Source organism: Elephantulus edwardii, unplaced genomic scaffold, assembly GCF_000299155.1.
Source record: "Elephantulus edwardii isolate Elephantulus edwardi_28Jun2011 unplaced genomic scaffold, EleEdw1.0 scaffold00070, whole genome shotgun sequence".
NCBI classification, from domain to species: Eukaryota; Metazoa; Chordata; class Mammalia; order Macroscelidea; family Macroscelididae; genus Elephantulus; species Elephantulus edwardii.
This window is the reverse complement of record NW_006399820.1, coordinates 15,086,544-15,109,512: the sequence shown is the minus strand read 5'-3', so window position 1 is coordinate 15,109,512 and position 22,969 is coordinate 15,086,544. Positions and strand designations below refer to the sequence as shown.

The 22,969-nt window shown below is 38.8% G+C and overlaps 1 protein-coding gene across 1 annotated transcript in view; it reads left to right on the top strand.

Annotated features, from left to right (window-relative positions):
* The window catches only part of STMND1 (stathmin domain containing 1), a 53,743-nt gene that overhangs the window by 26,565 nt on the left and 4,209 nt on the right, over positions 1-22,969 (top strand). The window contains exon 3 of the mRNA XM_006888693.1: positions 8,351-8,502. Coding sequence (XP_006888755.1) covers positions 8,351-8,502 — 152 coding nt within the window. The remainder of the gene's footprint in view (positions 1-8,350; positions 8,503-22,969) is intronic.

Genomic DNA, 22,969 nt, shown 5'->3' with positions numbered 1-22,969 from the left:
CTGCCCAACATTTCCCTTTCTCTTTACCCTCTATTCCCTCCAACCACCAAATTGTGTGGCCTTATGTTTTATACCCTCTCCATCCTCACCCTTCTGTTCCTCACCTCCCTTTGGAGCCTGATACATGTTTTACTAGTTATCTTTTTCTTTCTGTGATAATGGTCTTATGCAGTATTTATTCTTATAAGATTGGGTTAGTTAACTCAGCATAATGCTCTTCAGTTTCTCCTAAGTTATGCAGTAATTTTTAAAGGCATTGCTCCTGAGTGCTACATAATATTCCATTGTGTGAATGTACCACAATTTCTCAATCCATTTAATTGTGGTTGTATATTGAGCTATTTCCGCATTCTTGTGATAGTGAATAATGCTGCTATGAACATTGGTGTACAAATGTCCACTTATGTCTCAGTTCTAATTTCATTGGGATATATGCTAGTAGTGGAATAGTTGGGTCATATGGAATTTCTATTCTCAGCTTTTTGAAGAAATGCCAAACTGCCTTCCAGAGTGGTTGTACCATTTTACAATCCCACCAACAGTGTATGAGAGTTCCTATCTCTCCACATCCTCTCCAACATTTATTACTTGCTGTCTTGCTAAACTTTGCCACTGCCAAATGAGATGAAATCTCACTGTGGTTCTGATTTACATCTTTCTGATTGCCAGTAATTTTGAGCATTTCTTCATATGTCTGTTGGCCATTCGAATGTCTTTGTGAAAAGTCTTCTTATGGCTTTTGCCCATTTTGTAATTGGATTATTAGTCTTTTTCTTGTGGAGACCCTATGGTATTCTATGATATTTTGTTATGAGGCCCTTGTCTGAGACAATATTGCCAAATGTGTTTTTCCCAGTCAGTAGGTTTTCTTTTCATCTTGTTGGAAAAATTTTGGGTGTTTGTTGTGTTTTTTTTTTTTAATAACATGTTTATTGTATACTAGTTTACTTACAAAGTTCATATACATTGTTTTTCATACCAGGTCTTTCCCATTTCCTTTACCCACTCATCTCTACTCATCAAATTGTCCTACCTCATGATTAACAACCACCACTACCACTCCCTTCCATCCTCCCCCCTCTGCTCCCCGCCCATGGATCCTCATACATATTATACAGTAATGTTGTCCTTATGGAAATTAGTTAATTCAGTTAGTGTAATGCTCTCCAGTCCCTCCCAAATTAGGTAGTGATTTACAAAATCATTGTTCCTGTGTGCTGTGTAGTATTCCATCATGTAAATATATCATAATTCCTCAATCTATTCGATTGTGGTTGGACATTTGGACTGTTTCCATGTTCTTGCAATGGTCAATTACACTGCTATGAACCTTGGGGTATAAGTCTTCATTTGTGCCTCAGTTCTCATTTTCTCAGGGTATATTCTAAGCAGTTGAAAAGCTGGGTCATGTGGAATATCTATGTTCAGCTTTCTGACGATACACAAAACTGCCTTCCATAGTGGTTGTACCATTTTACAATCCCACCAACAGTGGATAAGTGTTCCTATCTTGCCACATCCTCTCCAACATGTATCACTTGCTGTCATGTTAAACTTTGCCACTGCTACGGGCATGAGATAGTATCTCAACGTGGTTTTGATTTGCATCTCTTTTATTGCCAGTGATTTGGAGTATTTCTTCATGTGTCTGTTGACTATCTGAGTATCTTCCTCTGTGAAAAGTCTTCCCATGTCTTCTGCCTATTTTGTAATTGTGAATACCTGGGAAAAGGTTTTTATGCACACAGGGGTTTAATCTTTACAAGATCCTGTTCATAAAACGTATTCTCTCCTGGTTTTGTATATCAGGCTATATTTGTCGGCTTCCTTATACCATAGTCTAGGGCTTCTAAGCTTGGTCCCATTTTGTCTCTTTTGATCTTTATAGATTTGGGATTTACCCCTAGGTTTCTGATCGACTAAGAGGGGAGAAGAGTCTTGAACATACCATGGACTGCCAAGAAAACAAATAGGTCTGTGTTGGAGACGGTGAAACCAAGTTTCTCATTGGAGGCTAGGATTTTGAAGCTCCTTCCCACATGATTTGGGCACATGGCCAAGAGAAAACAGTCCTTTGGAGAAGGCTAACAAGGGTGGAGGGACAGTGCAGGAGAGGAAGACCCTATAAGAGATGGCTTGATACAGTAATTGGGGCAATGGAGGTAGGTGTATCAGTATCTGTAAGACTGACTCGGGACAAGACAGGCTTCAGGGCTTCTGTACATAAGATTGCTATGAGTCACAGGTGACTCGATGACACATAACAACAACAACCACGACATGGTGAGAGGTGTGGGTTCTGCTTCAGCTTTCTATAAGTAGCAGTCCAGTTTTGTCAGCACAATTTGTTGAAGAATTTGGATTTTCCCCACTTGATAGGCTTTGCTTTCATGTTGAATATCAATTGAACGTAGATAGATGGGTTAATTTCTGGGTTCTCATTTCTGTTCCATTGGTCTATATGCCTGTCACTGTATCAGTACCATGCTATTTTGATTATTATAGTTGTATATCAGGTTTTGAGATCAGGGAGTGTTATGCCTCCCACTTCATTCTTGCTTCTCAGAAGTACTTTGCTTATTTGGGGTCTTTTTCCTCTCCAAATAAACTAGCTGATTTATTTTTCTATCTCTTTGAAAGGTGAATTTGGTATCTGTATTGAGATTGCATTAAAAATGTAGATTGCTTTTGGTAGTATTGTCATTTTCACTATATTGAGTCTTCCTGTCCATGAACAGGGAACATTTTTTTCCATATATTTAGGTCTTTTATTGTTTCTTGCTGAAATATTTTATAGTTTTCTTTGTAAAGGTCTTTTGTGTTTCTAGTTAGGTTTATTCCCAAATATCTGAAATTGTGGTTGGCTATTTTAAAATGGTGTTACTTTCTTGTTTTTCTTCTCTGTGTTTTCTTTATTACTGTAGAGGCTATGGGGTTAGGCTGTTTTTCTATTTGATGGAGGAATTGAGTTAGATCATTAATGTTACTACTTCCTTCCTTTCTCATTTGTGTGCCTATTGCTATGAACTGCCCCCTGAGGACTGCCTTACCTGCAACGCAAATGTTTTAGCATGCTGTATTTTCATTTTCATTTGTTTGGGGGGAACTTTTAAATTTCATTCTTTATTTCATCTATTTTCTCTATAACATAATTATGTTCTAGCAGAGTGTTACTTAGCTTCCACATGTGTGGTTTTACCCTCTTCTGGGGCTTCGTCTGACATGCTTTGGACATGTTGCAAGGAGAGACAGGTCTTTGGAGAGGGACATCATGCTGGGTAGAGTAGAGGGACAGCGCAGGAGGGGAAGACCCTCTATGAGGTGGATTGATTCAGTGACTGGGGTAATCAGGATGGATGTGTCAGAGGCAATGCGATTGGCACAGGATAGAGCAGGGTTTAGGGCTGTTGTACATAGGGTCGCTATGAGTCGCAAACAACTCAACGGCACATAACAACAACAACAATTCTAGTTTTATGGCATCGTGGTTTGAGGAGATGCTTTGTAATATTTCAATGTGTTTTAATTCATCAACACTTGTTTTGTGTCCCAATACAGGATTAATTCTATCTTAATCATGTGACTTGGAAAGAAAAGTATTGTCTTTTATTTGGATTCAGTACCTGGAATACATCCATAAGGTCAAGTTGGCTGATTGTATAGTTTAGATCTTTTGCATCTTTGTTAATTTTACTTTGCGTTAACCTATCATTTGGTGAAAGTGGCATGTTAAAATCTCCTACCATGATTGTGGTGCTGTCTCTTTTTTCAGTTCTTTCAACCATTGTTTTAAATATTTTGCAGGTCTATCATTTTGTCCATAAATGTTGACTGAGATTATGTCTTCTTGATCTATTGTGACTTTAATCATTACATTGCCTTTCTTTATCGTTGATGATGATTTTCATCCTGAAGACTCTTTTTTTTCAGAGGTTAGTTAGCCACTCCTACATTTTTGTGGATCTCATTTGTTTGAGATTTTTTTCTAGCCTTTGATTATTAGTCTATCTCTTCATTTCTTAGATGTGTCTCTTATAGGCAACATATTGATGGGCTTTGGCTTCTTATCCATTCTACAATTCTTTTCATCTTCATTTACATTAAGAATAATTATTGACCAGACAGGTTTAGTGTTGCCACTTTACTGTGTTTCTTTTTCTGCTGTTGCTGGTTACTATGATCCTAGATGATCCAGGAAGTATTACAGAAGACAGAAAGAATATATGGAGTCACTGTATCAAAAGGAATTAGCAGCCAAAGAAGAATTTAATGAAACAACAGATAAGCAAGAGCCTATGGTGATGAAGGAAGAAGTTCAAGCTGCTTTGAAGGAAATAGCAAAAAATAAGGCCCCAGGAATAGATGGCATACCATTTGACATATTTCAGCTAACAGATGCTGCCCTGGATGCACTCACCAAGTTGTGCCAAAAAATCTGGAGAACAACCATTTGGCCAACTGACTGGAAGAGATCTATATTTGTTCCCATCACAAAGAAGGGTGACTCAACAGAGTGTGGGAACTATAGAACAATCTCATTGATTTCACATGCAAGCAAGATTCTACTGAAGATCATCCAAAAATGACTGGAACAGCACATCAGCAGAGAACTGCCAGAAGTCCAGGCTGGGTTTAGAAGGGGTCATGGTACTAGGGACATTGTAACTGATGTTAGGTGGATCTTGGCTGAGAGCAGGAGTACCAGAGGAATGTCTATCTGTGTTTCATTGATTATGCAAAGGCGGTTGACTGTGTGGATCATAACAAACTGTGGCTGACTCTGTGAAGAATGGGAATACCAGAACACTTGATCGTTCTAATGCAAAACCTATACTTGGACCAAGAGGCAGTCATCAGAACAGAGCAAGGAAACACTGCATGGTTCAAAATTGGGAAGGGTTTATGCCAGAGATGTGTTCTGTCTCCATACCTTTTCAACCTGTATACAGAACAGATTATCTGGGAGGCTGGACTCTATGAGGAAAAATGTGGTGTCAGGATTGGTGGAAGATCTATCAACAATCTGCGTTATGCAGATGACACAGCCCTGCTTGCTGAAACTGAGGAGGACCTGAAGCCCTTGCTGCAGTGGCTCAAGGACTGCAGCCTTCAATATGGATTGAGACTCAATGTCAAGGAGACAGATTCTCACCACTGGGCCAACTGGCAGCATCATGATGGATCGTGAAGAGATCAAGATTGTTCACAGCTTTAGTTTGCTTGGCTCCACAGTCAACACTCTTGCCTACAGCAGCCAGGAAATTGAAAGATGTATTGTGATGGGAAAGTATGCTGTTAGGACCTCTCCAAAGTACTGAAGAGCAATGGCATCTCTCTGGAGACTAAAGTGTGTCTGATACAGGCCATGGTCTTTGCATTCACTTGTTATGCATCAGAGAGTTGGACAATGACTAGGGAGGATAGAAGGAGATGCCTTTGAGCTGTGGTGCTGGAGAAGAGTATTGAGGGTACCATGGACTGCTAAGAAAACAGACAGATTCATCCTGGAGAGGGTTAAACCAGGCAACTCCTAGGAGGCAAGGATTCTGAGGCTCCATCTAACATACTTTGGACATGCTGTAAGGAGGGGCCAGTCCTTACAGAGGGACATCATGCTTGGAAGGGTGGAGGGACAGTGCAGGAAAGAAATTCCCTCTATGAGGTGGATTGATTCAGTGACTGGGGTAATCAGGATGGGTGTATCGGAGACAGTGCGATTGGCACAGGACAGAGCAGAGTTTAGGGCTGTTGTACATAGGGTTGCTATGAGTCGCAAGTGACTTGGTGGCTCATAACAACAACATGGTCCATATACTTTCCTTTGGTGTCTCTGTGTGAAGGACTTCCCTTAAAATTACTTGTAGTTTTGGCCTTGTTTTCATATATTCCTTAAGTTCCCCTTATTTGATGAGCAGCTTTGCTAGATATTGGATCCTCAGCTGGCAAGTCTTTTCTTTCACCTTTCTGTATATGCCATCCCATTGTCATCTTGCTCACATAGTTTCTGCTGAGAAATCAAAATTTAATCTCATTGTTTTCCCTTCATTAGTGACTTGGTTTTTCTCATGCTGCTTTTAGTATTCTATGTTTATCTTTTAATTTAGAGAATTTGACTATGATATGTTTTGATGTTTTCCTTTTTTAGATCTAGTCTATTCTGTGTTCATTGAGCTTCTTGAATGTGGATTTCTCTGTTTTTTATAATACCTGGGAAGTTTTCTTCTAGTACCTCTTTTACAGTTTGCTCAGTTATTTCCCTGTCCTTCTCACGTTCTGGAATTCTAATCATACATATATTGTTCCTTTTGATGACATCCCACATGATTCTATCATTGTCTTCATTTTCTTTATGTTTCATCTCTGATTTTTCTACCATTATGTTTCCACTGCGGTTCTTGTATTCCAGCTCACTGACTTTCTATTCCATCTCTTCAATTCTACTTGTTTGTCCCTCTAGCATGTTGGACACTTCTGTCATTTTGGTCTTAATATTCTGGATTGAATTTCTGTTAGTGTTGGCTGTACCCTTTTCATCTTGTGATGATTTTTTAAGTTCTTATACATCTTTCACTATTGTTTCAAACCTTTCGTCCACCTTTTGCATTTTCTTCCATAGTTGCTCTAGGTGCTCTTCATCAATATATTTGTTCTGGTTCCCTGTCTCTGGAGTATTCACATTCTTAATGGTTTCCATTACTTTCCTCCATCATTTGCACGTTCTTCTTTAGCTATTCAAATAACTCCACATCAATATATTTCTTCTAGTTCTCTGTGTCTTGAATATTCATTGGGTCTGCAATATGCTCTGATTTTTTTTTAGAAAAAAGGTTATTTTGGGTTGTTGGGGGTTTTTTTTATGATGTTTAAGACTGCCTGCTCCTTTCTTGACATTATGTGAATCTTTTCTTAGTGACTGTTAGGCTGTCATAAGTCTGTAATGTCCCAGGGGAAGGCAATGTTCTATGAAGTTACTGTATATTGGTGCTACCCTTTTAGCTTGATAGCCACAGGCATAAGGGCCTGAAGTGGCATAGTGCTGTTCTCTGGAAGACCGTAGTGGGTTCATTCCTGATCCCTTTTGGCTTAAGAAATCCCAGCCTTTCTCCACATGTTGCAGTCAGGAGGGTTCAAGGGCTGAAGTACCTAGATTGTCAAGCTCAGGGATTTATTATCTTCTGGAAACACTGATGAGTCCACTCCTGTTCCATTTGGCTTAAGAAATTCCAAGTCTTCTCCACATGTTGCAGTTAGGAGAGTTCAAGGGCAGAATTGGGGCTTTAACTCTTTATGGGAGGAGATTGCCCATCTCTCTTCTTCCGGGTGAGTGGTAAATTTGCACAGATATCATGGCATTATTAGCCTGATATGTATCCATTATATCATTCTAGAAGGAGAATAGGTTCTTTTCACTCTGTTTAGACCCCTTATGCAGTGATAAAACATTTTTTCTAAGCATTCTTTATCTTGGAAAAACTGTAACCAGAACATTCCTTAGAGGCAAGGATGACGAATCTTCATCTCACATAATTTGTGGATATTGTTTGGAGAGGCTGGTCTTCAGAAAAAGACATCTTGCTTGGAATGGTGGAAGATCAGTGAAAGAGATAAAAATAACCAATGAGATAGATTGACACAGTGACCATGACAATGGACTTTAGTATATCAGAGATGATTAGGATGGCACAGGACAGGGGAAGGTACAGAGCTGCTGTTCACAGAGTCACCAAGGATTGTAGTTGACTCAAGGATACCTAACAACCACTAGGTTGTTATGTCTCACTGAAAACAATCAGATGCATTCCAGTGGATAAAATCTTATGACAAATATTCCAAAGTATAAATAATAATAATAATTCAATATAAACAAAAATAATATAAAAAATGTTTTCCCATTAAAGTTGAGAGGTAGGTTGGGCATTCTGGTTTGGGTTGGGTTTTTTTCTGATGTTTTATTGTGTTTTTTAAATTCTATCAATAAATGCATGCCTAAATAAGAAGAGTCATATTGAACTACAGAGCTAGTTTTGTAAACAAACTTTTGGAAAGAAAAAATATTTCTAACTGCATAAATCAAATCCAATAAAGTTCTAGTACATAGCACACAAGGTTGGTATTTGATAACAGGTTTATAATATGACACTCAGGGAAGGCAACAATGGGTTTGAGCATTGCAGAGATTGTGAGGATGGTGCAAGGTAGGGTACAGGCTGCATCTGTTGTTAGGATTGTTAGACAGCACCTAATAATAATAATAACAACCTGAGTGTACAGTGTCTTTAAGTATCAGAATTATAAAATTATTCCTTTATCACTTACTTAAATTTTGGTTTCATTCTCTTTCCTGTGGAAGATCTAGTGCCCAAGGGATTAATCAGTAAACCTCAGTCTCTGGAGATGCTAGCACGGCAGAAGTCATCAGACATCCTGGAGGAACTAATCATTCAAGGGATAATACAAAGTCACAGTAAAGTGGTTAGAAATGGAGAATCATACGATGTCATGGTAAGTAATTTTATAATAAACACTAACATGTAAGGTAGTAAATGAGTTAATCACAAATTGTTCTTTTCAGCATATGCATTTGAGAATGACAACAGATAATAGCATTTTTTCTAAGCCAGTTTTTCAGCTTGTGAATTCTCACCCCACCTGACACACAGTCCCTCTCTACTAATTGAGGAATTGTCCTCGTTGTTCATATTTAATGAATTTAATATAACATACATATTCACTGAGGCTGTGGGTTCTGACCTATAGTAATCTTCAAGTGGGTTTGAAGCCATAAATTGCAAAGGGAGAAGTTTGTCCATTTTTCTCCATCTGAGCTCCTGATAGATTCAAACCAATGGAGACACAAAACTTTTGAGTTAGCAATGCAACTTAGGTTTTACTAAATTTGAGACCCAGTAAACCTCTTTTATTTAATAATAAGCCATTTTTCTTTCAGAAATTTTTATTGTGGTTCCCTATATATTAGGTGTTAGATAGAAAAAAAGACTGGAGAGAGAAAGAAAGAAAGAATCTGGTCACAAGAAATAAACAGGCCTTTATTGCCTGGTCTGAGAGGGACGCCAAGTGACCTTGTACAAAGAAGGTCAAAATGGGCAGACAAGGAGAATTCCTTTTTATAGGGTGTTTTAGGAAGGACTAGGGAAGATGGTATTTTGCTTGGAATTTGGAGTGAGTGTTCTGTTACTTAACTTGTGTATAGGCTTTTGTGATCAGGCCCAGAGCTTTATCAAGGTCCTGTCTTCTGGACTGGTTGTCTTAGACATTATCAAGTTTCTTCAAGTTTACAGAATACTCCTGGGCCTCCACAAGAAAAAAAAATATATAACCCGATTACAAAATGGGAAAAAGATATGGAAAGAATTTTCAGAGAGGAAGACAATTCGAATGGCAAACAGATACATGAAGAAATGCTCCAAATCACTGGCAATAAAAGAAATGCAAGTCAAAACCACAATGAGATACCATCTCACTCCAGGAACAGTGGCAAAGTTTAACAGGGCAGAAAGTAATAGATGTTGGAGGATGTAGTGAGAAAGGAACTCTTATACATTGTTGGTGGAATTGTAAAATGATGCAACCATTCTGGAAGGCAGTTTGGTGCTTCCTCAAAAAGCTGAACATAGAAATTCCATATGATCCTGCTATTCCACTACTTGGAATATACTCTGTGAATATGAGAACTGAGGTACAAACTGAGATTTGTACACCAATGTTCATAGCCGCATTATTCACCATAGCAAGAACATGGAAACAGCCCAAATATCCAACCACAAATGAATGGATTGAGAAATGATGGTACATTCACACAATGGAATACTATGCAGCACGCAGGAACAATAACTTTGTAAATTATTACCTAACTTGGGAGGGACTGGAGAGCATAATGCTAAGAGAACTAATTCAGTCCCACAAGGATAAATATTGCATGAAACTGTTATTGTAGAATGAGTATAAGGATCTAGGAGGGGTGGGAGAGGCCGGAAGCAGAGGGATGTGGATGTGTGGTGGGGGGGATTAATCATTAGGTTATACAATTTGATGGGTGAGGGGGGTGAGAGAAATTGAAAGAATTTGTTCATATTTGTATTCGAGTTTTGTAAATAAACTAGCAGAGAGAAGAAGAAAAAATATCTTTAAAAAAAAAAAGAAAAGAAAAGAAAGAGTGATCAGGCCTGGGGGCAATTGCGACATTCTTCCATTAGGAATTGAGGATAGAAACTGAAGTTTGTCTGACTGAATAAGCAAGCAGCCTTGAATGCCACAGCTAAGATATGACTACCTGTTCATAAGAATAAAGCAGTACTGGTTCAGTGATAGAATTCTATGCCAGAGGCCCAGCTGCATTTTCAGTCAATGCACCTCACAGCCAGCATCCTTCTGTGGATGGAGACTTTTATGTTGCTATGATACTGAACAAGCTTCTTCAGAGATTCTAGAATAGATGGATTAGAAAGAAAGGTCTGGTGATCTACTTTTGACAATCATCCATTGAGAAAACCAGGAATCACAATTAATAAAAATACAAACAGCAGAAGGCAAAATAAATATTTATAGACTCTAGGCTTTTTAGAACTTTGTGGAGAGTGATTGAACCCCTGAAGCTATTGCTCTGAGATAATCTTTAAACATTAACCAAAAATACTTTCAGAAGTCATCTTAACCAAATAATAGTTCCGTTTGACTAGCAGCACAGATGGTGAAACTTCCTCTCACAAACTTTGGACATGTTCCTTTTCACATGTCTTTTTAACTTTTTATATTTTATTATGCTGATTTATTTACAAAGTTCTAATACATTATTTTAAACAAAAGATCCTTCCCATTTCCTTCACCCTACCCATCTATCAAATTGTGCAATCCTATGATTAACACTCTACCCCCCCATCTCCCCACCCCTCTATTTCCACCCTCCTTCATTGAGTCCTCATTCTCATTCTACAATAATGGTTTTATATAGTATGTTTCCTTGTGGCACTAAGTTAGTTCACTCAGCATAATGCTCTCTACTCCCTCCCAAGTTAGGTAGTAATTTACAAAATCATTGCTCCTGCATGCTGATATATCCTCTCTCCATACTTTTTCAATCTATGTACAGAACAGATTATTCAGGAAGTTTGGCTTTATTAGGAGGAATGTGGCATCAGGATTGGAGGAAGATTAATCAACAACTTGCATTATGCAAATGGAAAAACTGTAGTTGCTGAAACTGGAGAGGACCTGATGCACTTGCTGTAAAAGGTCAAGGACTGTAGTCTTCAATATAAATTGAAGCTTAACATCAAGAAGATAAAGATTCTCACCACTGGGACAATTGGCAGCACCATAATAGATGGAGAAGACATTGAGGTTGTTAACAATTACAGCTTGCTTGGATCCACAATCAACACTCTTGGCACTATCAGTCAAGAAATCAAAAGATTAATTGCATCGGGAAAATCTGCTGTCAGGGACCTCTCCAGAGTACTGAAGAGCAATGTTGTCAGTCTAGACATCAAGTGCCTAATCCAGGCATGGTCTTCACAATTACTTGCTATGCCTCAAAGAGCTGGACAATGAGTAACAATGACAGAAGAATTGATGCCTTTGAGTTGTGGTGCTAGAGAAAAGTCTTGAATATACCATTAATCAAGAAGGAAACAAATGGGTCTGTCTTGGAGAGGGTGAACCCAATTTTCTCTTTGGAGGCTAGAATATTGAAGCTCTGTCTCACATACTTCCTGGCACGTGGCCAGGAGAGACAGATGCCTACAGAAGGACATCATGCTTGGAAGGGTGGAGGGAAAGCACAGGAAAGGAAGACCTCCAGATAAGATGGACTGATATAGTAACTGGGGCAACAGGAGTTGGTGTGTTGCATTCAGTGAGACTGGCTCAGAACAGGGCAGACTTCAGAGCATACGGTCAGTACATAGAGTCACTATGGGTTGCAGCACACAACAACAACAACAGGGCAACATTTAAATCTGTTAATATGGTCGCTGTGAATCATAGTTGACACAATGGAATCTAACAACAACAATAAAATAAAAATTAACCTTGAATTTTGTCCTCTTTTTTAAGATCTACATAGAATCAACTTGACAACAAGAAGCTGAAATTTTAGATAGTATCTTTAGGAGACAATTAATTTGTGTGAATGATGGAAATAACCAAGAAAAGGTTGTTGAGAATGATGTCACATCAACTGGGAAAATGTTATCTAGTCACTAATTTGTACACGTACAAGCTGTCAAATTGATTAATGTTTTGCCTTCAGTGTGTGTATATTCTCAACAACAAAATAAATAAAATTAGGGAAACCTTTATGGATATCAACGGAATATTGTCTGATTGATTTAACTTGGACCTGTCATCAGGAGAGATAAATCAACAGAGGAGGGCATTACGTTTGGCCAGTGAGGAATGGGAGACCACCAGTGAGATGGCTGACACACAGCTTCAACAGTGGACTAGCGATTATGAAGATGATGCAGGATCAGACAGTGTTTCACTGGGTTTCATGAGGGTGCCATGACAGGCAGCTAACAACATAACAAGACAAAATACAACATAATGCAAGGCAAGGAAAATACTTGCCTAATTTGAAAGTATTAGAAAGAGAGAGATCTCCAGATAAGCATAGATTTTCTCTCTATAGGTAGATTTTCTGGGTTTAGAGAAAAGAAGATACAGAATAAGGAAAAGGCAGAAACAGTTGGAGTGAAGAAGGGCATATTTTGGAAACAATCAGTATCCTTCTTCAGAGAAATAACATGAGGGCGGGGCAGGGATAAAAATGTGCAACAATGAATGAATGGAAATCCAAGTTCTCTACAAATTTTCATTAACATCTCAATTAAAAAATGCATTTAAAAAAGAGAGAGAAATAACATAGAACTCTGAGAGAAATAACACAGAACCCTGGATGGTAGGAACAACAGTGAAATATTTTTCAATGATTCAGATTGCAGAGAGGAATAAATGAATGAATTTATATTCAGGTCTTGTGATAGCATCAGAGCAGGTTATGATAAAAACTTCACTGTGAGACAAATGTAACTATTAAAAATTAAAAAGTGCAGGTTTGACTTTCAGTAACATCAACAAGTGAACTAAAGATAAAGATTTGTCATATTTTACAGGAACAGAATTGTTGCTAGAAGTGTAGTGGTTGCTAGAAGCATAGTTGGAGTGTTCTCAAAAGGATTTAAATGTTACAGAATCACAGCGTTAAGCAAGAATAACACAATTCTTTTCTTTTTTTTTCCCCCTTTGGTGTTGGGCCAGGATGTCCCAGCATAAACCAGACTTGCAATACAGCTCTGTATTTTCTTGCCTCGTCTGATGATTTTTCACCTATCTGCACATTCCCATGGCCTGGAGATCAGGAGTTTTCAAAAATCCTAGTGGCCAGACCCTACCACATCCCCATACACCAGATGTTGTTATTAGGTGTCATCAAGTTGATTCTGCCTCACAATGGCCTCGTTTATGAGGAGAACGTTTCCAGTGGGTTTTCAAGGCTGCAACCTTTTAGAAATAGTTGGCTAGGCCTGTCTTCCAAGATATTTCTGAGTGGATTTTTAATTTTTTTTATCCAAGTGAACTTTGTAAATTATATTGACTTTTCATGCATTCATTTCATATACATTTCTAACATTAATTATGATTGATTAATGGGCTTCTTGTTGTTGTTACATGCCATTGAGTCGACTACAACTCATAACAACCCTATGAACAATAGCTCTGAATTCTGCTCTATCCTGAGCCAATCTCACTGTCTCCAAAACGTCTGTCTACCCTCATTCCCCTAGTTATTGTGTCAGTCCATCTCATCTAGGGTCTTCCTCTCCTGAGCTATCCCTCAACTCTTCGAAACATGATGTTCTTCTCCAAGGACTAGTACCTTCTGGCCATGTGCCTGAAGTATGTGTGTGAGATGGAGTCTGAAAATCCTTGTCTCCAAGGAGCAGCCTGTTTTCACCCTCTCTAGGACTGACCTGTTAGTTCTCTTGTTAGTTCATGTTCTGTTCAATACTCCTCTCCAACACCACCACTCAAAGGCATCAATTCTTCTGTCATCTTTGATCATTGATCAGGTCTTAGATGCATAGAAAGTAATTTCAAAGAGCATGGCCTGGATCAGGTACACTTTAGTCTCTAGACTGACATTGTTGCTCTTCAGCACTCTGAAGAAGTCCCTGACTGACAGCACATTTTCCTAAAGTTATTCATCTTTTGCTTTCCCAGCTGCTCATACCAAGAGTGTTGATTGTGGAGCCAAGCAAGCTGAAATGTTAATAATCTCAATCACTTCTCCATCTATGATGGTGCTGCCAATTGGCCCAGTGGTGAAAATCTTTGTCTTCTTGATGTTGAGTTTCAATCCATATTGAAGACTACAGTCCTTACCTTCTACAGCAAGTGCTTCAAGTACTCCTCAGTTTCAGCAACTACAGTTTTGCCATTTGCATAACGCAAGTTATTAATGAATCTTCCTCCGATTCTAATGCCGCATTCCTCCTTAAAAAGTCCAGCCTCTTGAAAGATCTGTTCTGCATACAAATTGAAAATATATGAAGACAGGACACATCCCTGACACCCTCCTTTCCTTATTTTGAACCCATGCAGTATTTCCTTACTTAACTGCCTCTCGGTTCGAGTATAGGTTTCACATGAACACAATCAGGTGTTCTGGAATTCCCATTCTTCTCAAGGTTAGCCACAATTTGTTGTAATCCACATAGTCAAATGCCTTTGCATGTGCTTATCAACCTTTTCTTTTATATTGCCTTACTCATCACCCAACTTATGTATTTATTATGATTATCTAGTTATTCATTTTTATTCCCTTCTTTGGTAGTCATCCAAGAATGATTCTATTTGTGCATAAATCTTCTCCTAGCTTTTTATGAATGTCTTTATACCATAATTATCCTTTTGTGATTGACTTATGTCATCAGCCTCATTTCTTCTTGATTCATGTTTGTTGTGTAATATTTCATAAATTTTTTTGTCATTCTTTAGTGTTGCATAGTATTCCACTGTGTGAATGTACCACTGTCTCTTTAGCCATTTGACAAAAAAGATAACATTTTGCCTTGAAGTTGAGTACTGAACCATTTGGCTTTGGGTGACATTTAATGGCTAGCCTTTTTTTTTCTGGCTAGCAGAATTTTCTTTCTTCCAACCTGGACATAAGTTTAATTCCCAGCCAGTGAATCTCATTGTATAGTCACTGCCTGTCTGTCAGCAGGTGTTGAACATATTTCAGAGCACTCCCAAACAGACGCAGGCTATGGTGAAAGTCCAAGTGATCTGCATGTGAAAACCAGTCTGGAACAATATTATGGACAGCAATGTCTTCGTTGACTTGACAAAAGCTAATAGCAGCTGAAAGTCTGTGGGTAGGACCAGCTTTTAAAAACCCCCTTTCAGTTGCTTGATCTCTGCTCTAAATTTCCCACACACATATACACAAAGCTTCTAATTCAGCATAAGCCTGGAATGGTTTCAAGCTTTTGAATTTATAATGGCCCCCATTCATTGTCAAAGAGAGCTCTCAAATGTTTCTGGAAATGTATCACTTCAGAAAGAGAGATTAAATACTCCTAGTATGTAAATGAGGAAGATACATAATTGCTCAGTGACCAGGTAAAGTCCTCTTTGCACTTAGGTGCAGCTGAGCACGTGAGTGGGCCAGACACCTAGTGTCCTGGGAAGAGTTATGAAATTGATTAAGAAGATGAGCATGAGAATTGAAGGCAAGAGAGGGGAGTCACATTAAGAATGAAATTATTATCAGACAACTACTACTTTTAACTATGCAATATTTAATATTATGTTCAGGGGAGGGGAGAAGACATGATAAAATTGACTCTATAAAGCAAATCAGTGTTATGTACTGTTGAGTCAGAATCAACTCATCATAGTTGACTCTCCAAAGGATTTTTCAGTCTTTAAATTTCACAGGAATATATAGGCCCTCTTCCTTTCTCAGAGCAGCTGGTGGATTTGAACTGCTTTCCTCTGAGTTAGCAACACAATTCGTTACCACTATGCCACCAGAGCTCAAAGATTCTAGAAAGCAAAAAGGGGATGGTTAAAAAAAAAAAAAAGAAGAAGATAATCCTTTCAAAAGTAAAATGTGAAGAATTCTATCTGGCATAGATACTATTTATGCTATAAAAATTTAATACAGTGTTATGAAATCAAGCAGGAATGTGTGTGTGTGTGTGTGTGTGTGTGTGTGTGTGTGTGTTATCCTTTCAGAGCAGGCAATGAAGGTTAAAAAAAATAATTGCTTAAAAGTTCATCAGGGAAGTTATGGATGGGCTACATAGAATTAAGAATTTATATGCTACGGGTCTATAACACACAAGGAGAATCACACAACTTTCACTTGAAGTGTCTACAAAGGTATAAATCAGTTTACTATAGGGTGAGGCCAGGATGGTTACAAGACCAATTTTTCTGGCAGCTTCTCAGTAAAATTGCTTTGTCAATCATGGAGGTCAATTGTAAAGGTCTGTCAATAAGTCTGTGAACCAAGATCCTTCAACCACAGCTATTACATTGTGCATCTGTTTAACTACAATGAGAAAGATCTTTGGGAGTAGATTGTGATAGCCTATAGCAGCCAGACCTCAGAGAAAAGGAATATTGTCCTTAGGGTATTTGGCCAGGCTAGCCATCTAGGTTAAAGGAAGGGCCTTTTTAAAAAGTCAAACACGAATTCCAGACTCATGTCAAAACATCAAAATGGAGTTAAAGCTAAGCTTTAAAAAAAAAAATAAAAAACTCAAACTCAGTTGCTGTAAACATATGGGAGGACATTGCCCATCTAAGGAGAGAGCGAGAGAGCAAGGGAGGGAGGGGGAAGAGAGAGAGAGGCAAGAGACACAGATATCAGCAGGTGAAGAATTATGTATAATACTTGTGACATGGGAGCTCTGGTGGCCTAGTGGTAAGAAGCTGTGCTGTAATCCCAAGGGCACACAGTTTGAATCCACCAGCTATTTCTCAGGAGAAGGATGGGTAATCTCCTTTTGTGAGATTTCCTTCCATGAGATTTATTGCCTCTTGAACACCCACTGGAGTGACAGCTATGGTACAATTCCAACTCGATAGTACACAAAAACAACACACATACACACACCCTCATATTTCAGCACACTTAACTGAGTGTCACTGATACAGTCTTTTCATTTTATTTTGTAAATACCTAGAGGGAAAGAAGTTGCACTGTCAACCATAAGACACTTAGTTCAAAACCACCAGAATTCCTTGGCAGGAGACATCATGGTTAGAAAAGTGCATCCAAGTCATAGCTTGTGCCTCGTGTCAGAGTGGGGCATATATAAACCCAAAATTGAATTTAGACTATATTGTAAACTAGCTGACCATGGAAAGTAACTAGTTTGGAAAACCAACCTGTTAGGATTCTCACTACATAACATTCTTGAAAAGGCAACACTGTAGAGATAGTAGAAAGATTAGAGGTTGCCAGCACTTCCAGGGAATTAGAAAAGGGTTGACTATGCATAGGCATTTGACTGTGTGGATCATAACAAATTATGGCTAACATTGAGAAGAACAGAAATTCCAGAGCACTTAATTGGCTCATAAGAAACCTATACCTAGACCAAGAGGCTGTTGTGAGAACAAGGCATGGGAACACTGCATGATTTAAAATTAAGAAAGGTGTGTGTCAGGGTTATAACCTTTCTCAACATCTATTTAATCCATAAACTGAGGAAATTATTCAAGAAGCTGGACTTTACAATGAAAAATGTGGCATCAAGATCGGGGGAAGGCTCATCAATATCCTTGACTATGCAGATGACACAATCTTGCTTGCTGGAAATAAGGACTTGAAGCACTTGCTGCAGAAGGTTAAACACTGCAGCCTTCAATATGGATTGCATGTCAGCGTCAAGAAACAAAAATCCTCACCACTAGACCAATAAGTAGCATCATCAGATGGAGAAAGGATTGAGACTCTCAACAACTTCACCTTACTTGGATCCATGATCAATACACTTCATTCCAGCAGTCAGGAAAGGAAAGAATGTATTGCAGTGGAAAAGTCTGTAGTCAAGGAACTCTCCAAATTATTGAGGAAAAATAATGTCAGCTTGAGGACAAGGGTGCACCTGATTCAGATCATGTTTTTTTCCAAACACTTGCTATTCATCTGACAGTTAGACAATGACTAAGGATGACAGAAGAATTGATGGCTTTAAACTGTGGTGTTGGAGAAGAGTGCTGAAGATCCTATGGACTGTCAAAAGAACAAACATATGTCTTGGAGAGGGAGGAGCCAGAGTGCTCCTTGGAGGCAAATACAATGAAGCTTCGTCTCATATACTGCAGGCATGTTGACAGGAGAGGTTATTTCTTAGAGGGGGCTATTGTTCGTGGGAAGGTGGAAGGTTGGCAAAAGAGAGGAAGATCCTTGATCAGGTGGGTTGACATAGTGACTGAAGCAATAGACTTGAATATGTCAGGAAGTGTGAGGATGGCATGGGATAGCATAGTGTCCAGAACAGTTGTTCAGCGGGTCACTATGAGTCCTATTGGACTTGGCAGCACCTAACACCAAGTCTCATGGGAGAATATTGCCAATCCTTCTCCCTCAGAGCAGCTAGTGAATTCGAAGCACGTGCCTTCACGTTAGCAGTTCAGCTCCTTACCACTAGCCCAACAGAGCTCCCATATATGTATCATATATGCATTGTCACTGGTATAATCCTTCACTTGCTAACATCTATCCACCTTGCCTGTCTGCCTGTATCTCCACTTGGTTAATGTATTTTATTATTAAAAGTGCAGAAGCTGCTAATATTTTTTTCAGAGAATTATAGAATGAACTGGTAAATAAATCAAGGATTTCAAAACATGGATTCCAGACTCATGTTAAGACTGTAAAGTGAAGTTAAGGCTCTGCTTTTAGACTTCCCTATTTGTGCATATTGGAAAGAGGAGTGGCATTCACTCCCTAAATAACATGCCTCTGGAAACTCTATGAACTTGGATAAATGTTGATAGTTGTAGAGGGGCGTCAAGCCTTTTGTTTATAGGGCTGCTATGAGTCGAGCTTGACTCGAAGGCAATCAACAACAACAACAACAACAATATTTATACATAATATCTATGGTAGCTAAGAGGTAAGGAGTAGTGCAGCCAACTCAAAAGCACACAATTCAAACCCACCAGCTGCTGAAAGGGAGAAAGATGGGCAATCTCCTCCCATGTTATTGAGAGCCTCTGAAAACCCAGCTATGAGTCAGTTCTGACTCGACAATACATAACAACAACATTTATGCTAAGGAGTTCAGGTGGCCTAGTCTGTAGAAAGTTTTACTGCTAATTCAAAGGTAGCACTCCTCTGGCAGTTCGAATCCACCAGCATCTCCCCAGAGGACAGACAGACAGTCCTCCCATGTGCATGCTATTTAAACCCGAGGGAAGGTGAGCTGTGTGTTGATTCCAACAAGATGGCAGACTTTTTTCTAAGTTTGACTTGGAGGTGGTTTTTTGTTTTTGTTTTTTTTGTAGGTTTTTATTTTGGGGTTTTTGTTGTGTGGTTGTTTTTTTTTTGTGTTTTGTGTTTGTTTGTTTTTTTTATTTACACACAGATTTGGTGCCTCTGGTTCTAGAGTCCCACACAGCACCCACGGGAGTGGAGTTCTACTCTGCACCCTTGGAATTCCTGTGGATAAGCATCAGCTCAGTGACTTCTGGTAGCAATGATAAATCTTGACCTCACACAGCTCAGAGGTGAAGAATCAAGATATCCTTACATAAGTCTTTCAATTCTTTTACAGATGTCAATCTCAAGAGGGAAGAGGACTCTCTGTATAGGATTATCTTCAAGTTGGGGAAGAAAATGTATTATTTCATAGGCATCACTTTGGAATGAAGTCAGAGAAAGTTTCCAACCCAAAGGAGAAACATGAAGTTCCCTCAGAACTACTACCCTTCCCATGGAAAGCCCAGCTGGGCTTTCTTTATTGTGTCTTGGCTTACTGGTTCATTTTCTGTTGGTCTGTGGTAAAAATCATCTCCTAAAATGTCTTTGCCATTCTGATGTCTCCAGCTGAGGGAGCTCTGGCAGTGTAGTGCATAGCAGGCTGCACTGCCAAGCCAAAGGCCTGGTTAATACTGGCTGTTTGAATCCCCCAGTGGTTCCTTGAGGGAAAGCTGGGCAGTCTTCTCTGTTGGGATTTACTGTGTTGGAAACTTCATGGAGGGTCACTATCAGTCAGAACTAACTGGACAGTGAGTTTGCTGAGTCATTAGTTGAGCTATTGTAACAGCTAGTATGCCCCTCTTTTCAGCAGATGGCTTTTCCTCACAGCAAGACTAAATGCCAAATATCATTAAAAAATAAAGTAAAAGTCTATAAAAGCAAACAAATAAGCAAGAAGCTTGGCTTTGACAAACAAGCCAAGGTTTTCCTGAAGGAAAAATCTTTCATCACATGAAACTATCTAATGGCTGTAGCTAAACCAGCTAAAATGTAGAAGATTATAGATTTTTAAATATGGAAAAGCCCTTAGCTGTCTTTGGTGTTCAGAGCTGAGAAAACAGAGTGAAAAGACAAAGGAGAACTTGAACAAAAGAGTTCACACAACATTAGTGACGAAGATGGGAGTTCAAGGCCAGGCTCCTCACCTCCTGCTCTCCTGTTTTATCAAATTATCAATCCTCCTTTTGTGACAAATATTTCATCCTGTTTGTGGTTTTTAATACTATTATTTTTGGAGGAAAATCATTTCTTAAGGGCTTGGTGACTGAAAGTTTGGCAGTTTGAGCCTATCCAAACGTGCCCTGGAAGAAATGTCTGGCAATCTGCTCACCTAAATATCAGCCATTAAAATTTCTGTGTAATTCTACTGTGAAATACATGGGGTCGCCATGAGTAAGAATTGACTGCAGTTGGTATTTTTGGGGGGACTTTTCCTTGGCTGAAAAAATAGGTACCTATCACTTATTGAGGAGCTACTATCTACTCTCCTCTCTCTTTAAAATATGAAGTAGTATCATTAAGTCTGTTCTACAAATGAGGAAAGCTCACAGAGTTTAAGGAATCATGCAAAGCAACACCAAGATCAAGTCACCCATCGGGGCTCTGTGTTAGATCCAGATCCAGTGCCTTTTCTACTGAGCTGCACCGTCTCTCTGTGTCTGATTTCTTTCCTCAGTGCCTCCAGAATTGTCGTCTGAAGAGAAAGTCTTTTAGAAATTAGAATTAGTAGTAATAGTTCTTTTGTCTTTAAAAAAAGTCATTAGAGAAATTATCTGGAACAATACTCAGTTTGTCTAGTAATGAAGTTTTTAAGTTCATTAAAATTTTCTTTTAGTTGGAATACATTTATATATCCTGACCTAGAAAGATGGCCGTATTAAATTAAGTGAAGAAAGCAAATGGTGGGGATATGTATATGGTACAATCCCATTTATGTTTTCTTTAACAATATAGATGAATTTGTTATGCAAACACAGACATTTATGGAGAAGGAGCTCTGGGGCACAGTAGGTGACATGCTGGGCTATTACCTGAAAGGTCAGTAATCAAATTCACAAGGTGAATGAGACCATCTATTGCTGTTTAAGCTTTACAGCCTGAGAAACACTATGGTGGGTCACTGTGAGTCAGGATCAACTCCACATATACATGGAGAGAGAGGGAGGGGGGAGAAAGAGAGAGAAAAAGGAGGAGGAACTGGAGGAGGAAGAGAAAGAAGAGAGAGAGAGAGAGAGAGAGAGAGAGAATGTGTTTGAGGAGGGGAAAGAGAGAATGTCTGGAAAGGTACACACTAAATTCTTAACAAAAGTTCATAAAAGAGAATGAGGTGAGGTAATCAGATAATTAAACAGAAGGCTGGGAGATTATGTATGTATCATTCCAATTTCTCATACCAAATAAATATTCAAAACCATTTTTAAAAGAAAAACATCTAAATTAAAGCTCTCTTCATAAATTCTTTAAACAATTTCACTTTGGTATTGGTAACTAGAACTTGAAGCCAGAAGTTCACTATTATTGTTTTGAATGTCTGAAACTTCTAGGAGGGACTGTGGCTGGACTTTCGGAGAGGACCAGCATTGCCAGAACTCTGGAGAGCACACACATTGAGACTGGCACAGCCAGCGGTTATCTTGCTCAGAGCTGAACTTTTTCTTCCTCAGAATAACATAGGTTGCAGATTTGGTTGCTATGCAACACATAGGAAGACCATGTTTATGAGGGCAATTACTGGACTGTTTTGAACTGGTTTGAAGCCCTCAATGTTGCTCTGTAACCATGAATTATCTCTCTTCTTCGTGAGACTAGAAGTCATAAAAACTCCTATCAATCTCAATGGAAAGTAATTAACAGTTTATGAAATATTATGAAGTCACTTGATTAAAGTATGACCTTGGACTTCAAATCCATTGTTCACTGAACATCTAGTTCCATTATGTGTTTCATCTTCAACCCTGGTTTCCTCCCATGAGTCCTCCTCACCAGCTCTAGAACATCTTCCTGTTCTTGGCACATTTTCTGCAATAGCCTGTTTCTAGGCTATTAGGTTTTATCTCTAGTAGATTTTATCTAGTAGATTTAAAATCTAGTAGGTATTATTTCCAGGAATGACTTCCACTTTTCATGGTTATCTATCATATATTTCATGGTGTCTATCAACTCAACTCATTGCTGTTCAATCAGAACCAAATCAAAGCTGACCCTTCAGAAGGTTTTCAGAGAGGGTGTAAATGGCACAGGAGACGATTGTTCTTGGAGGATTTGAACCACTTGCCTTCAAGGATGAAGAGGAGCAACATACTGATTAGGCAACCAGAGTTCCCTTAATGTATGTTCATGTAGAGATAGATAGATAGATAAATGAGAGAGAGGGAGAGAGTGTTTATAGATAGAGATATAGAGAAATACAGATATATTAGCTAAACAGATATAGATGTTTATATA